General features: G+C 41.3%; 1 protein-coding gene across 1 annotated transcript in view; it reads right to left on the bottom strand.

The window, feature by feature from the left end:
* Positions 1 to 18,033, bottom strand: part of LOC126183257 (rapamycin-insensitive companion of mTOR) — a 253,190-nt gene that overhangs the window by 97,907 nt on the left and 137,250 nt on the right. Inside the window, exons 16-17 of the mRNA XM_049925073.1 lie at positions 16,463 to 16,632; positions 11,092 to 11,299 (exon numbers count right to left, since the gene is read on the bottom strand). Of these exons, the coding sequence (XP_049781030.1) occupies positions 11,092 to 11,299; positions 16,463 to 16,632 (378 nt within the window). The remainder of the gene's footprint in view (positions 1 to 11,091; positions 11,300 to 16,462; positions 16,633 to 18,033) is intronic.

Here is an 18,033-nt window from a genome sequence, read left to right as displayed (position 1 = left end):
TGTATTCAGTGTAATGTGCTCTTGTAAAATATTCATTACATCCTGTACTGGCATATCATTAATCAAGGATTTGTCATTGAAGTTCATCATTAAGGACCGAAATTGGTAGCCTCTTTAAGTGCATGATGAAATGTATAGAGTCCTGAGCATATGATTCTGTATGACTCATCAGATTTCTCAGTTTGTTCTTTAAGAATTTTGTTGGCAGGTATGTAGGCAAATTAACAAAATTAACTACGGGCCTTAACGGGTGTGCTTCCTTGGGTACCTATAGGTACTGCATAGATCCTCAGTGCTGTTGGGTCTTGAGGGATGACCATTCTTGCTGTGCCATACTGTAATCTCGAGTTTCTAACTAAAGTATGTGTCTGCCTAATTATTTTGGGAGTAGTGTCGCACTTAAGTTCATAATCACAGATGTTTTAGCCTTGCCAGCTTGTAACAGTATAAAATTCCTATGTTATAACATGTCATGGCATTCTTTCTTTGAGATATTAGCTTATGCTGGCTTTGCACGTGGCACAGTATGGATTGCCTCATGACTGATGTACTCTGCTTCTATCTGGTGCCCTGGGTAGGTCATGAAGCGAGATATCTAACAACACTATTACTTCATATGTGCGTACCCATTTTGGAGTCACTACGAACTTGAGCCCTTTGGGTACCACTTGTGCAGCTGGTTCATTTGAACAGGTTCACAAGCATCCAAATGTGTTGATGATGGGCATTTCATTGCGAGCATGTGGTGACAGTCAGGCCAATTTCGGCTTTTGGTGGCCAGACGCAGTTGTATTTGATACGTTGGTTTGGAACTATGTCAGTCTGCTGATCTCCCAGTCTATTCTCATCGGTTTGCTACCTAACAATACATGCAGGATCATCAATCTTCTGTTAGTGCCATCGAGCCTACTGTGAAAATGGTGAATTCTGTCATGCAGCAGGGCTCAGTCTGCCCACTGGCAATGATATTGCTTTGGTGGAACAGAGGCTGATGCATACCCCTAAAAACTTAGCTATTAATTGAAATCTTGATACCTCTTCAGAAATGCAAGATTTTTTCCCCCTTAGTGCTTTTAACTTAAATGTGCCATTGTGCAATACCTATCCAGACAGGTTAGTTATTCAGTATCATAGACTTTCGCACCCAAAGTTCATTCCAATACAATTCATTTAAATGTGTGACAGTGTCATGTGTGATTAAACACTGTTATATTTTTGCTGATATTCCTCGCTGTCTTCGTAAAGGTGACAGACTGTAGTTTCTAGTTGCTGCTTTAAAAAATATATAGTATTTAAAATTTGCTGGGTGTCCTGGCATACAAAGGAACAATAGATGCTTACTGCTGGGGATATTTAATACTGTGACTTCTCCAACATGAAATCACAATGGGTGTTACAACCTCTCACTGTCTTGGTTGCCAGTTGTTATAGACAAGTAAGCTGATCTTGCTTACCAAGATTGCCTCACCACATGACATAAACACCACACTGCTGCAGCAGGAAGCACCGACAGGTGTCAAGAGCCAATGGCCAATATATAAGCAATACTATGCCACAACAGCAACTTTCACCAGATTTGCCAATGGAAACCAATAAAAATTAGAATCAAATATCCCAAGCAATACACATATGTTAAGATACAAAGGAATTACAGACACTGGCTGTGAGTGGGCACAGATTTAAATCAATTGGGAATGTCGAAAACTTGTGCTGGACCATGATTCGAACCCAGTTCTCCGGCTTCCTAGGCTGATGCACTCATCACTGGACCATCCCAACACAGTGGTCATCACTACTGTGTGGACTATGCTAGCATGCCTCCCATTAGACCCAAATTCTCGCTTTATCCACACACTACTAATGTAGTGCCCCTCGCCCATTATTCTCATTGCTTGCAGCTATTCACAAATTTCTTTACTAGTTCAGGCCTGGTATGCATCTGCACTGAAGTGATCATTAGCTGTCCTCACCTCAATTATATATTGTGGTGTCTGTTCTTTTGGACATGTTATTGCTCTTATGACTTCATTTCTGTTCCCATCTTCCTTAATGAGACCTAGGAGAGACGTTTCCATAGCTCACTGAGCTGTCCGAAGTTTTCTTCTGAAAAACTCTTTTAAAATAAAAAATTCATAGCCAGATGTTAGTGTGGAAGAACACACTGTTCAAAAATAAATTTTTTATTATTTATTTATTTATTGTATTTTTCCCGTGTGGAGTTGCTAGTCTCCCATCGGGCGCCTCCCCAGGTGGCGGATAGGGGAATGCCCACCAGATATGGAGGGTACCGGGGAAATAAAATACCCGGGGTGGACCAAAACTAGCAACTATTGCCTTGTAGTTTAGGTATTGGATTACCAAAGGCTAAAGGAAGAAAACCTTGAGCAAAAATTACCTGGTCCTCCAGGTTGGGGGTTAATGCAATGGGCCAACTCCCCATTCATTGGAAAAACCTCACTGGTTAAAAAGCCTATAAGATTACAGCAGGATCAGAGACAAGATGAAATGTAAAAATTCAATTATTGATTTCATCGAGCACAAACAACTTAAATGGTATGGACACATCAGACGAATGGAACAGGAAAGGCTACCAAAATGCATAATCAACTGGGTACCAATTGGAAGAAGAAACAGGGGACGACCACCTGATACATGGAAACAGGGAGTTCAGTCAGCAATGAGGAAGAACAACATTCCTGAAGATTTATGGACAAATAGAGAAGAGTGGAGAACAATAATTAGTGACTTACTGTAATCTAGAATAGGTGCTGGAAAAATGTACTCACATTGTAAATCCAGAATAATAATAATATTGTATTTTTTAAGTTTGTTGACATACTGGGTTTAAACTGGTTGCATTTCTTACATAATCCCTCCAACCAAGCTAGATTTGGTAGAAAATTACAGGATCTCAGATAAACATATTCATTAACAATTTTTAAACAACTTTTCAATATTATTTGTCTTGCAGTTACCCTTTGTTATGTATATATGATGGGTGTTCAATATGTAACACAAGTAGTTTTTTATTCTGAAAGCAAGTGAGTTTTATTCAGGATTCCAATACACCATACTATTCCCCACTCTTTTGGCCACAAAACTCTATTTTCCAACATAATTTCCGTTCAATCTGATGCCCTTACCCCAACTTACTGCGAGGGCTTGTATACCCACATGGTATCACTCTACTGGCCAATGTTGGAGCCAATGTCTTTCTACATCAATAACCTCCCCATCATAAACATACTGCTTCGCACACTTCATTTGGCCAAACAGATGCAAGTCAGAAAGTGCGAGATCGGGGCTGTAGAGAGGATGGGGAAGAATAGTCCAATGAAGTTTTGTGAGCTACTCTCGGGTATACAGACTTCTGTGAGGGCTTGTGTTGTCATGGAGATTTATACGTTCATTTGCATTTTTGTGGGAATGAACATGCTGAAATCATTTCTTCAATTTCCTGAGAGTAGCACAATACTCTTCAGAGTTTATTGTTGCATCATGAAGGAGGAAATCAAACAGAATATCCCCTTCAGAGACCCAGAAGACCATTGCCCTGGGTCTACCAGCTAAAGATGTGGTTTTCAACTTTTTCTTCGGAGGAGAGGTGGTGTGCTGCCACTCCAGGCATTGTTGTTTTGTTTCTGGTTTGAAGTGAGGAATCCATGTTCCATCAAATGTGATTATGTTCACAAAAATCTGTCACGATCAGCCTTGTAATAAGCAAGAAATTCTGCAAATATGGTCCTTTGTTGCTCTTTATGGCCTTCTGTTAGGCAAGGAGGAACCCAGTGGCCACACAACTTTCAGTAACGCAACTGGTGAGCTAGTGTGTCAGCACTACCAACAGAGACTTGCAGTTATGCAACTGGGTGTTTTATTGTGATCTGTTGATCACCTCAAATGAGAGTGGCTACACATTCCAACATTGTAGGAGCCACAGTTGTTTGCAGGTGGCCAGCACGTGGGAGATCGGACAGGTTTGTGCAACTTTGGAGGAAGAGACACACCTCATCGAATGACTCACTGTGCTTTTCTTCACATCCAGGTCTCTGTAGATATTGTGCAACCACCTGTGAATATTTGTGATGCTCTAGCTTTCTGCCAAAAGAAAGTCAATTACAGCTCTCTGCTTGGAACATACCTCCATTACACACACCATTCTGAAGGCTATGTATAGCGCCACCACATATTGGAACTTCATGAAGTGGGAATCTTCCACGATGTCCCACAACAAGTTCCTGATTTTTTTCAACTGAAATTAGCTGAGAAAAAAAGTATTGCATGACTAGTTGAACACTCCTTGTATTTGTTTTGGATAGGTTTATCTTAAGGCCCAGTTTTTCACAACTATCTGAAAAATCCTTTATTGAGAATGCATCATATTTTTAGCTAGACCTACGGTATCACCTGCTGATCTTACATTAGTGAACCTCTTCTCATTTATTCCAATTCCCCTTTCCAAATAATATTGGAATTAGCCATTTCACGAACTGCTATAAATAGTTTCATGGATATAGGGTCACCCTGGATTACTCCTCTTCCAGTGGAAAGTTCCTTCATGAGGGTTCCTATGCAGTTAGAAGCTATTGAGGTATCATAGGTGCTAACTAATACGTTTATGTATGTTATAACTCCAAGTTGAGCAAATATATTTCAAGGACGACGCAATACATGTAAGTCACAGATCAAGTAAACAGAGTAAGACGTGGATACACTTTAACAGTCAAATCGTAACCGAGTCCGAGTCTAATGGCTGCTGGCTGGCTGGCCGCTTAGGTGGCACTGCTGCTGCACGGCTGGCAGACAGCGCCGCATGTAGAGGACGCACGAAACTGTGTGGCGGCACTTTGAAAGGTCGAGGAGTCACAACACTTTCCCCCCTTTGCAGTTTTTGCACAGGTCTTGCGGAGGTGGCCTGTAGATTGCTAACGTCCATAGGTGGTGTTTGACTGGCCGTAAAGTCTCGAGGAGGATGCTTCCAGTATGGACAGAAGTGTCCCCGATGATAGCGCGTCAAGATGACAGGAGGTGTGGGGGTCGAATCTGCTGGGGCCCCGTGCACCAATCTGCCCATTGTGGCAACTCCGGTTGTTATAACAGGAGACATGGGCGATGTTTCCGTGTCCGTAGGATAAGGAGGCGAGTAGAGTTGCTCCGACAGATGGTCATCTGGTTCCTGCATGGCCACGTCTCCTGTTGGCGTCAGTTCTTGTGCCGTCGCCGATATGATGGTGAGAGGACTGCGTTGTAAGTAATGAGAGATTCCAGGGTCCCAAGCATCAGGTAGAGCCAAAGGTGGTGTAGCAGCATCTGGAACAGGCGTTGCTGGCACGAGGCCAAAGCTGGTCCGAATGACGCACTACAACACCCGTGTCCGTCTGGATTTCATACAGGCGTTGGTCACGGTGTCGTAAGATGCGGCCAGGACTCCATTTTGGCTGCCTGCCATATCCCTGTACCCATACAAGGTCGCCGGCAGTGAACCGGCCAAGCGAAGGCACCCGCGGCCGTGAGGTGGAAGGCCGCAGAAGATGAAGTAGCGTGCAGGGCTGTTGGCCATGTAAGAGCTCAGCTGGGCTGTGGTCGCCCATGGGGGTGAAACGGTAAGAAGCCAGAAATTGGAGAAGTGCATCATCAGCAGCAGAAGAAGTCAGGAGTTTCCTCATCTGAGCCTTAAATGTGCGGACCAGTCGTTCAGCTTCACCGTTTGACTGTGGATGGAATGGAGGGGCCGTGCCACGCATGACGCTGTGACGGGCACAAAAATCCGCAAAATCGGAAGAGGTAAATTGCAGAATATTCTCAGTAACAAGAGTAGAGGGAAGGCCTTCCAAAGAGAAAATCCGAGCTAGAGCATTCGTGGTTGCAGCAGTGGTAGATGACGTGCAACGGACAATGAAAGGAAAGTTAGAGTAGGCATCAATAACAAGAAGCCAATAAGTACCTAAAAAAGGTCCCACAAAATCAGCATGAATACGCTCCCAGGGTTTCTCAGGCGAAGCCCACTGTGACAAAGATGACACTGGGGCGGCGGCCTGTGATGCACAACGGCCGCAGGCAGCGAACATGCGTGCGATTTCAGAGTCGATGCTGGGCCAGTACACATGACGGCGCAACAGAGATTTTGTGTGAGAGGCACCCCAGGTAAAGGAGGCACTATACCGAAGCCCGCAAAGACGCAGATACCACAACACGCGGCGAAGCATTGTCGGTGGAAAGGAGGATAACACCATCCCTAGCCGTGAGGCGGTAACGCAAAGCGTAGTAGTTCCGCAACGGATCAGAAGTCTTAGCGGACAGATGATCTGGCCAACCCTTCTGAATACAGCGTAAAACCTGGGAGAGGGTAGGGTCAGAAACCGTAGCAGCCGCCAGCCAGTCCCCGGTGATGGGGAACCCGTCCACAACCTGCTGCTCGGCAACATCCAGGTGGAAACACAAAAGTTCGTCCCTATCGAATGCCAGATCAGGACCCATGGAAAGGCGAGACAGTGCATCAACATTCGCATGTTGAACCGTCGGCCGGAAATGAATCTCATAATTGAAACGAAACAAGTAAAGAGCCCAATGCTGGAGGCGGTGTGCAGCCTTGTCGGGAAATGACGTTGATGAATGAAACAAGGAAACAAGTGGTTTGTGATCTGTAACAAGATGAAATTTGGATCCATAGAGAAAAACACCAAACTTATGAACAGCATAAATAATGGCCAAAGCTTCTTTTTCAATTTGAGAATACTTTTGTTGGGCATCCGTGAGAATTTTGGAGGCATAAGCAATGGGTTGTTCAGAACCGTCAGAAAAATGGTGCACAAGGACTGTACCAACCCTGTATTGAGAGGCGTCCATGGCAAGAACAAGATGTTGCCCAGGTCGATAAGTAGCAAGGCACGGGGCCTGTTTGAGCATAGTCTTCAATTTCTGGAAAGCCGCATCGCATGACGCAGACCAGTGAAAAGGCATGTTTTTATGCAACAGGTGATGCAACGGTTGAGCCACCGAAGCAGCAGATGGTCAAAACCTGTGATAGTATGCTATTTTCCCCAAGAAGGCCTGCAGTTCCTTAACAGATGTAGGTCGAGGAAGGGCATCGATCGCAGTGACAGTTTGCTGAAGTGGACGAATACCATCCTGAAAGAGTTGAAACACCAAGTATGTGATAGATGCCTGAAAAAATTTTGATTTCTGAAGATTACACTTAAGACCGGCAGTCTGTAAGGCATGAAAAAGTGTGTGGAGATTTTGAAAATGTTCTTCAGTGGTGAAGCCAGTGACAAAAATGTCGTCCATGTAATTTATACACCCAGGGACAGGGAGCAATAATTGTTCCAAGAACCGCTGAAAGAGAGCAGGGGCGCTGGCAACCCCAAATAGCAATCATTGGTATGGATAGAGGCTGAAAGGCGTGTTAAGGACCAGAAACTGCCAGGAAGCAGCGCCGAGAGGAAGTTGATGATAAGCTTCTGACAGGTTAAGTTTAGAAAAATACTGGCCTCCAGCAAGTTTAGTGAATAATTCTTCAGGTCGAGGCATAGGGTAAGTGTCGATAAGGCATTGAGCATTTACAGTGGCTTTGAAATCGCCACAGAGACGAATATCAGCATTTGGCTTAGCAACGACAACGACAGGAGAGGACCACTCACTCACTGGAAGTGACAGGAAGCAAGACTCCTGAAGCAGTGAGACGATCCAGCTCCCGTTTGATCTGATCATGAAGGGCCACAGGAATAGGCCGAGCCCAAAAAAACTTAGGCCGAGCAGTGGGTTTGAGCATGATATGAGCTTCAAAGTCGTTTGCACGGCCTAACCCAGGAGAAAAAAAAGGAACGAAAATGTCATCGACAAGGAATCAAATTGAGCATAAGGAATAGCATCAGAGACGATATTGACACACTCATCTATGGAGAACCCAAAAACGCGAAAGGCATCGAAACCAAAAAGATTCTCTGCATTACTATGGTTGACCACAAATATGGGAATAGTGCAAACGACAGAATTGTAAGATACCTCAGCATCAAATTGTACCAAGAGAGAAATCTTCTGTTTATTGTAAGTCTGTAATTGCTTAGTGACAGATGACAGGATTGGAGAACCCAACTGAAGATACGTCTGAGAACTGATGATAGTGGCCGCAGAACCAGCATCCACCTGCAGGCGAACATCTCGACCAAGTATTTGGACAGTGAGGAATAACTTCCCCGAAAGGGAAGAAGTAGAATTGACAGACAACACACAATCAGAATCAGGGCCATGTTCATGAACACCATGTATGCGTTCAGATTTGCAAACGGATGACACATGACCCCTTTTCTTGCAGTTGTGACACACGGCCCAACGTTGTGAACAATCCTCTCGTGAATGTTTCGTAAAACACCGCAGACATGAAGGAAGTTGCCGTGGGTTTTGCTGCAGTTTCTTAGAGGGTTGTTTACGGTTACGCCGAGGCTGCGCTTCGGAACGTACTGCGGCCACGTCGGCCGGCGGGGACACACCACACGCTTCGTCAACAGCACACAGAGGTTGTATTCCCCCGACGTCACACCATGCCTCTATTTGCACCCCACCAGCGCGAGAAATTTCAAAAGACTGAGCGATGGATAGGACGTCAACTGAAGGGCACGTTGTTTCACAGAGGAAGACTGCACTGTAGTTCCTTATCTAGATTGTTACACACATGTACAACATGGTAGATATCGAAATAGACGACAGAGGGATAGAGAAACAATTAAAATCGCTCAAAAGAGGAAAGGCTGCTGGACCTGATGGGATACCAGTTCGATTTTACACAGAGTACGCGAAGGAACTTTTCCCCCCTTCTTGCAGCGGTGTACCGCAGGTCTCTAGAAGAGCGTAGCGTTCCAAAGGATTGGAAAAGGGCACAGGTCATCTCCGTTTTCAAGAAGGGACGTCGAACAGATGTGCAGAACTATAGACCTATATCTCTAACGTCGATCAGTTGTAGAATTTTGGAACACATATTATGTTCGAGTATAATGACTTTTCTGGAGACTAGAAATCTACTCTGTAGGAATCAGTATGGGTTTCGAAAAAGACGGTCGTGTGAAACTCAGCTCGCACTATTCGTCCATGAGACTCAGAGGGCCATAGAGACAGGTTCCCAGGTAGATGCCGTGTTTCTTGACTTTCGCAAGGCGTTCGATACAGTTCCCCACAGTCGTTTAATGAACAAAGTAAGAGCATATGGACTATCAGCCCAATTGTGTGATTGGATTGAAGAGTTCCTAGATAACAGAACACAGCATGTCATTCTCAATGGAGAGAAATCTTCTGAAGTAAGAGTGATTTCAGGTGTGCCGCAGGGGAGTGTCATACGACCGTTGCTATTCACAATATACATAAATGACCTTCTGGATGACATCGGAAGTTCACTGAGGCTTTTTGCGGATGATGCTGTGGTATATCGAGAGGTTGTAACAATGGAAAATTGTACTGAAATGCAGGAGGATCTGCAGCGAATTGACGCATGGTGCAGGGAATGGCAATTGAATCTCAATGTAGACAAGTGTAATGTGCTGCGAATACATAGAAAAATAGATCCCTTACCATTTAGCTATGATATAGCAGGTCAGCAACTGGAAGCAGTTAATGCCATAAATTATCTGGGAGTAGGCATTAGGAGTGATTTAAAATGGAATGATCATATAAAGTTGATCGTCAGTAAAGCAGATGCCAGACTGAGATTCATTGGAAGAATCCTAAGGAAATGCAATCCGAAAACAAAGGAAGTAGGTTACAGTATGCTTGTTCGCCTGCTGCTTTAATACTGCTCAGCAGTGTGGGATCTGTACCAGATAGGGTTGATAGAAGAGAGAGAGAGAAGATCCAACGGAGAGCAGCGCGCTTCGTTACAGCATCATTTAGTAATCGCGAAAGCGTTACAGAGATGATAGACAAACTTCAGTGGAAGACTCTGCAGGAGAGACGCTCAGTAGCTCGGTACGGGCTTTTGTTGAAGTTTCGAGAACATACCTTCACAGAAGAGACAAGCAGTATATTGCTCCCTCCTACGTATATCTCGCGAAGAGACCATGAGGATAAAATCAGAGAGATTAGAGCCCACACAGAGGCATACCGACAATCCTCCTTTCCACGAACAATACGAGACTGGAATAGAAGGGAGAACCCTCCGCCACACACCGTCAGGTGGCTTGCGGAGTATGGATGTAGATGTAGATGTAGATGTAGACGTTGCCTAACTTCTTTGTTGGGCACCGATCGGATAATAGCATCCCGTCCCATGGAATCGGCGTAGGATTCTCTGAAAACTTCAGTAACAAATTGACACTTTTCTGAGGCCGTGAAGTTCAGCAGCCCAAGCGCAATAGGATTGATTCGGTTGTTTTTGACAACAATAAAAGGCAACACGAGAGGCTACCACATGCATATGCTTTTGAAAATAGATGGACAGAAGTGAGCACATTTCAGCAAAGGACAAAGACACAGGATCTTTCAAAGGCGCCAAATGCAACAACAACCGATACATTTGAGGTGAAATCCATGAAAGGAACAGAGACTTACATCAGTAATTACATGTTTGGTCATCCGCGACATGAAATGCCAAGAAGTGCTGTCGAAGACGTTTTTCGTAATCAGACCAGTCTTCCGCCGTCTCGTCATAAGGAGGAAAAGGAGGTAGAGACAACGATGAGATATGCCCCGCATTTGATGCCCCGACGAAATCACGAATCGCATTTGTGAGAAGCGTTTGCTGTTCTATGAGACCTTGCAACCGCTAGTATTTTCAGTTACTGAACAGAGTCACAGTTATTAAACTTTTAGAATGATCACTCTTATCTAGCACTGTTACCTAAGCATTACAGATTTCAAACATTTTGTTGTTCAGTGATTTTGTAGAACTGACAAAATGTCATAACGGTGGTAAACAACAAATGAGGCTTTCTTTCAAATTCAAATGAAAAATTATACGATTCTGAACAAAACAAATGACTTTGCATTACTGCAGTCATGCATAATGAAGATGATGGCGAAACATTCAGAAAGTATACTCTACTTAGACAAACAGACATGCTGAAGATTTATCTAAGAAATTCCTTTACACTGAGTCCTTTGTACCTGAAAATAGGAGCTCAAATGACCCCCATCCAGAAGCATTCTAAAACCAGCTTCATGTTGAGCTAACTGTCCATACAGATGCGGTGGCACATATACATCAGCAACACGTTGTTTCACATTGCTGATCCGCCGGACATAACGCCCATCTTCTCCTCTTTTATGTAAGGTAAGAGAATCGTGCAGTTCGCCCTCAATGACACCAACATACCTGTTCATAAAGAGTATTAGACATTTTCTCTCTTAATGCACCATTCTACCCTACAAAAAATTCAATTTACACTGGATTAGCTTAGCTGAGTTGAGTCAGTAACATTTTTTGCACATCTTTTGTATAGAATTTCATAATTATATGGAAAGGTGCGTTTACAGACTATTAATATAAATTTTCTTAAAACATGATCACATGCAGCTGATCAAGTGTACTATGTATGAGGAAACAGAACTACAATACAGAATGGGTACTTACCTTCAGCAGGCAAAATTCTCAGTACTGCTGATAAAGACACAAAAGTATAAGAAACTGTCTTATCTTTCAGTACTACTAGTTCTCTTATCAGAAGGGAAAGAGGGATAGGTTTGAGAAGGTTGAAAGGAAGGGCAGACCACTCAGACCACAGAAATAGAGATGCCCATCTGCTGAAAGCAAGACAAAGATGAAGGGGGAGTTGTCAGAGATACTACGAGGTCAATGGTAGTATATTGGTATGCACTGTGTCAGTTTCAGTCCAGAGATGATGAGAGCAGACTGAGAAGGAAATATGAATTAAAGGAAAGAGAAATGAAATAAACACGATGGAAAAAAGTAAGATATATTAAAAATACATAACTTCCAATCAAGTACATACTTTATTCTCTTTGCTCTCATTTGTTTGTAAATAAAAAGTATTTTGTACATAGGATGAGCAACCCAGAATAAGAAATAGAAGAAGGAGAACCACACAATATCCATTCAAGATATCCACCCCACGTAACTGTGAAGTACCCATAATGTAATCAGCCTGACGGATAGCTTTAAGGCAAACAAGTGCTGATGGACTGCTCACCAAACTGGGCCATGATCTCTTAATCATTTTCACTGAAACACTTTACAAGTCAAACAAAAACAGGAAGACTGTTATATGACTATTTTGACTCAGGAACTCATGGCTCTGCATGCACATGGGCAGCATGTTGGTGCCACAATATCAAACTTAGAAGGCTGAAGGAATTAAAAATATGTCTTTAGGCCAGGGTACACAGGACACCACTTTTGGATATACTGATAGGTTAATGGAGATGGAGAAAGTGTTAGATAACATCAAATGGGTTATAGCAGTGTTGTCAGAAAAACTGAAAGAAGTGCCAAATAGAATTGAAATTGAGCCAAGTATTTCATGAAAGAGAGGCAGGGTAGGAAGGAAATACCTCAGCAGGATTTAATGTCAACAACAAAATAAAGAAGTATTACAGATATTGAATGAATATCAACAAGAATAGCAAGACTTTGTTTATTAAACAAACAAAACATATTCCACAGAAATCTGCAGTAGAAATGTGTTCACATTATGATGAGAGCATAGAAGGCCTCTGCAAAGAGTTACATAAACTGATAGAGGACAGAAAATCCAACTGTAACATATCACTTCCTGCCCACATCCATGTCCTCATCCTGTTTGTTACTGTGGATGCCAGGGCCACAGTCTAGTGGCTGGAGGAGGACACTTTAGTTTCACTTGAAGATGATGGAGCAGTCTTTCCCTAATCTTACTAAATGGATTGTGTGGTCTGAGCTTACTAGATGGCTACAGGGTGAGTAATTTTCCCATGATTGCCAGTGGTTTCCAGCTCCTGGTGTAAATAAACTTCTGGAGATCCTGGCAGGAAGTGGCACCTTCTAAGAGACTTTCTAGTAATGAGAATAGGAAATAGTCAATGGAGATTCTTGAATTCTTATCCTGATGACTGACTGACTGAAAGGGGTAAATGCTAAATCATGAAACCAGAAGTCTACTGACAGCCATCATGGGGTAGAGGTGCCCCGTAGAGGGGAGTTGATGATTTAATGTTTAACTGAAGTCAGCAGTTAGTGATCCTTCGAAGACTGATGAAGTTACTTTTCAAATATTGAAAGACTACAAGAACTAGTAGTGTGTTCCCATATGCAGGCATGTAATTCTGTTTAGTCCTTTTCTGGTTTTCTAGGTGAGTGTTGTCTTTTAGTGAGCATGAAATGCCCAGTAGTGAGATTCATCTTACAGTTGAGCATGGAGCCATAAGCTGGAGGTAGTGTTTACTGAACAAAGTGAAGTTGGTGAGGTTAAACTGACACAAATAAATTCCATTTGTGTCCACGGAAATTTGAGAGCGCGTGTTTTACATGTCTTTCGACCTACTGATTTTGAAATGTATTCTTGTTTTTTTGTTTTTGTTTTGGAGAATATTGGCAGAAGTTGCTATGAGCCAGTTGGAGGGTGTGTATGAACTACTTGTGGTGTGCATATTCCAGTTCAGTGGTTAGATATCAGGATCATAGGTGCAGTTGACAGCTCTGCACCAAGCAAGAAGGGCGAGTTTTTTTCTCTCTTGTAGATGTATTTTTGTTTATGTTTTGCGTAGTAAACTAGAGAATCTCATTTAACAGTCCTTTTTTCTTTCCAGCAATTTAAGTTGAGTGTACTCCTTCATTATTTAGTTCATATTTCCAGAACACAGTGTTAATTTAAGTTGTTTGGATTCAGGAATTTACAATAGTAATTTGTTTACATACAGTTACTTTTATACCAACTTTTGCTACTGTGTTTCCTTTTTTATTGGTAAGGTAATTAACTTATTCTTTCTAAAGTATTATTTTTATCATTAGTGAAAAGTGCCAGACTTGCTGCAGAACTGTTATTTCCAGGGTATGGTGTGATGGGTGCTTTAGTTTTTTCCACAGGGGTGACTATAGTGGCATAAGAACTTGGGAAATAAATTAAGTTCTTGAGTGGTTTCGTAGGATATGTAGTAGATACAGGGAGATAGAAGAAGAGGAGGGAAAAACTGCTGCCCTTCAGGCTGAATCAGACACAGCTACAAAAGATCTGGACATGTTTAGGAGGGAGAAAGGTAAAGAGAGGTGGGAAGTGATAACAGAAGAAACATGTTTAGAATTTAAGCTGACAGCTTCATGGTGAACATGAAAAATAAGTTTAACCTGTTGCTTCAGTTAGAAATCAATGAGCCTCTGGCAGATGTGGTTGTAGACAGGGCACAACAAACTTTCAGTAGTAAATTGAAAATTAGGAATGTAGGGAAAAATAGTATGAAGAAAGCAAGTTTTATTATTAAGTATTTCTCATGCTAGATGGGTAGGATCCGATTCCCAGGTCACCAATTCTTTTTAAACTTAGAGCTGGTTTGAGGCAGGTGACAGAGGATTCAGACTCATTCTATAAAAACTTCGCCAAGGAAGACACCATGTTCATAATCACACAGCAGCACAGACAGAGACCCTACAAATGATTTCATCTGCATCGGAACATACCAGTTTTTAGTTCATATTTGTATATTTGTTCTGGGGGGGGGGGGGGGGGGAGGAGGAGGCAAACTTGCTATGCTGAAAAAGAAGGATCCCTCACATAAGGGGTTTATGGCTTTAGCTGAGACATTTCATTCCAGGGAGGATCCCAAGCATTTAGGGGTTTAAGACTTCAGCTCAGATATTTCATCCCACAGATTTGACTTTAAATAATTGTGGGGAAAAAAACACAAATTTAGAACTTATATGTTTTTCAAGTGTAATGCCATGCAAAGTACAGTGGCTATGATAATTTTAAAAAACTTGTAGAAAAACTTTTAAAAGAAAACAACATTGACGTAATGTATTTTATGACTGTAATTCAGACTGAGCTCGGGCATGAAGTGTTTGCCAAATATTGATCAGGTTTACTGCAGACACCAACAAAAAATGTTGACAGTGAGTCAATTTATCCCACTACAGTACTGTTACAGATAGGAAGTGTAGTCTTAAAGAATGCAGTGTTGAAATATACACACTACTTTCTTTTGAGCATTAAAAATATACATTAAAAAGAATCAGTTGCAAAATATCAGTTTTATTTCTTTCCTCAGATTGCTGAAACAGAAGTAGTCAATGAAGTCACTACAATATGTCATATACACCATCGACAAGTAGAAATCATATATTACATATGGCTAAAAATTGAGGCTACATTTTAAAGCTGCTAGTTATTAACATTCCATACACTATTCATCATTTTCACGGTTGCAGTGAAGAGTGATTTGAAATAAATGTTTTATTTTTGATAAGGCTTCAGCAACAAACCGTCATCAGAAATGAACTGAGTATTGGGTGTCTCAGGGAAGTGTGAGAGTGGAGCTCATGTTGAGATCATACATATATATATCTTACCACATAATAATGGTGAGCCTAAGCACTTTCTCATACACTGCCGTTCACTATGAAAAAAGGTAATCTGAGAAGATTGTTGAGAAACTGAGGAGAGCCAATGAGTATCAAAACTTTCTACAGTGAATTGTTGATGGCACAAAACGTAAGTGCCACATTGCAATGCACACAGGGAGATACGAGTCCATGAGATACATGTGTGTCATCAGAGGCATAGTAATAGTGCCTGCAGCATTTGTCAACTATGATTAATGATTACCAAAAAGCAATGTGCTGTTTGAAACCATTAGCAAAGAAGACTAACATCTGATTATAATATCTGGTTATGGCATAGTCCATTACTCTGAAGTGGTGTGATAATTTTTTAAGGTTGTCACACATTTGTGTGAACATATTTATTTTTGAAGGGTGTCACACATTTGTGTAAACATATTTTCAAGTAACAATTGCCTCAGGTTATTGCAATGGTATAATGATTAAAGAAGACAAGGAGAAAGGGCAGCAACCAACAAATAAAGGTCATACCTGTATCCCTGGATTAAAGAATCAGCTGCCCATTTGAGAAAAGCAATTTAGGGAAACCATAAAATACTACATCAATTGCGCCAGATAAGAATTTGAACATTATTCTTTTGAAACAAGTCTATTAAGTATATCATAAAAAATATATAATATCATTTGAATCTAATCTTAACATTCTTGAAACCTGTCTCAACAAGGGAGACAGTGGAAATATTGTGAAAAAGAATCATGTAGTGCATGACATCCACAAGAGTAGCTACCAGGGTTAATACTATTAGTGCTATGTCCCTCCGAATAAATAACAAGAAGGCCTGCAGAGTACAAATAAATGTGTAACTGTTAACACCCTAATATACATCACGAGCAAAAAAAAAAAAAAAAAAAAAAAAAAAAAAAAAATATTAATTCATGTTCTTAAGAGAACTACGAATTGTCATTGGTACAAATGTAATCGAAACTCACCTGTAATTGTAGCTAGTAAACCACTGATGAAGATGGTTGGAAACCACATTGTCATCTTGGAATAAGCTAAATCCAGCTGGTGTAGAGAAGAAACGAATAAATAAGAGAAGCCCTCTGTCTCCCAAATGCAGCAATGAAGGCCGATGAGAAATAAGTGCCTCTAAATACACCTGGAGACAAGAAGAGGAAATGTATCAGTAATAAAACAATTAATAGCTACAAATAATATTATTTTATACCCCAATTCTTAGTTGCATACAAACAGATCATCATGACTTAATAACAAATAAAATAATCTGATAAAATATGGGGAAAATGAAACCTATATCATAATCAGAAAGTAAATCACTGAAAACATAACTCTCACAGGAATCATGAACAGAAATAAAAGTCAGCACAAAAAATAAAGTACATTAAGGGGACATAGTGAGCTATTAATAATCTTTGTTAATGTTCATATACTTAGAAGCTGTTATGAATACAAGTGTTAACATAAAAGTCATCTCTAAAACTGGCAATGTGTCAGGAAATGATCAAGTAGATTCTAATGAGAATGTTCAGCAGTAAAATGTGTCTTAAACTATGTTCTTTTTGGGATGTTTGCCCAATACCATACACCTAACACAAACTAGCAGAAATATTAAATTAGTTCAATTTGAGAAGAAATAATGAAGTCATGAATGTAGGTTTTCGAAAAAAATATTGCTTGAAGTTCACGTCTCTTGTGGTACTTCCATAAAAACATTGCACTTTTGAAACTGCTTACCCAATATAGTATGACGATTTATATGAAATAGAGAACGTGGAAAGAAATGGAAGGGATGGGTAGAATTTCGTGATTTCCTGCAGCACAGCGCACTGTGGTAATGCAATGACAAAAGGTGAAAATTTGTACCAGACTCAAACCCAGATTTACTGCTTCTCATGAACAGTTTCCTTAACCACTTCAGCCATCCGGGTTCCTGTCTGACTCGAATTTCTAACTTAGTGCACATTGCAATGCAGCATCTCTCGTCCATTAACACTTACTCACAAATTATTAGTTCCTGTGCGAGTTCAGATGATATTACTGCATCAGCACATGAAACAAATGTGAAGGAGCTGTGACGCTATTACACCACTTAAATACATAGTATGAGAATTATTGGTGATTATTGCTTTCAACTGCATAACAATATGACATGTAATATGGCCAACAAAAAATTAAGTGTACTCTGTCAAAATGTGGTATAAACTAAAATGTGTCAACAGTTTGGTGTGTCACCCAGTCAGTCCAAAAGACCATGCTGCATAAAGAGATGGAGCAAGGTGTCCGAGAGAAAATGGTAGGTACACTATGTGATCAAAAGTATTCGGACACCTGGCTGAAAATGATTTACAAGTTCGTGGTGCCCTTCATCAGTAATGCTGGAATTCAATACGGTGTTGGCCCATCCTTAGCATTGATGACAGCTTTCACTCTCGCAGGCATACGTTCAATCACGTGCTGGAAGGTTTCTTGGCAAATGGCAGTCCACTTTTCGCAACGTTCTGCACTGAGGAGAGGTATCAATGTCGGTCGGTGAGGCCTG

Source organism: Schistocerca cancellata, chromosome 4 (assembly GCF_023864275.1).
Source record: "Schistocerca cancellata isolate TAMUIC-IGC-003103 chromosome 4, iqSchCanc2.1, whole genome shotgun sequence".
Taxonomy (NCBI): Eukaryota; Metazoa; Arthropoda; class Insecta; order Orthoptera; family Acrididae; genus Schistocerca; species Schistocerca cancellata.
This window is presented reverse-complemented; position numbering and strand designations above follow the sequence as displayed.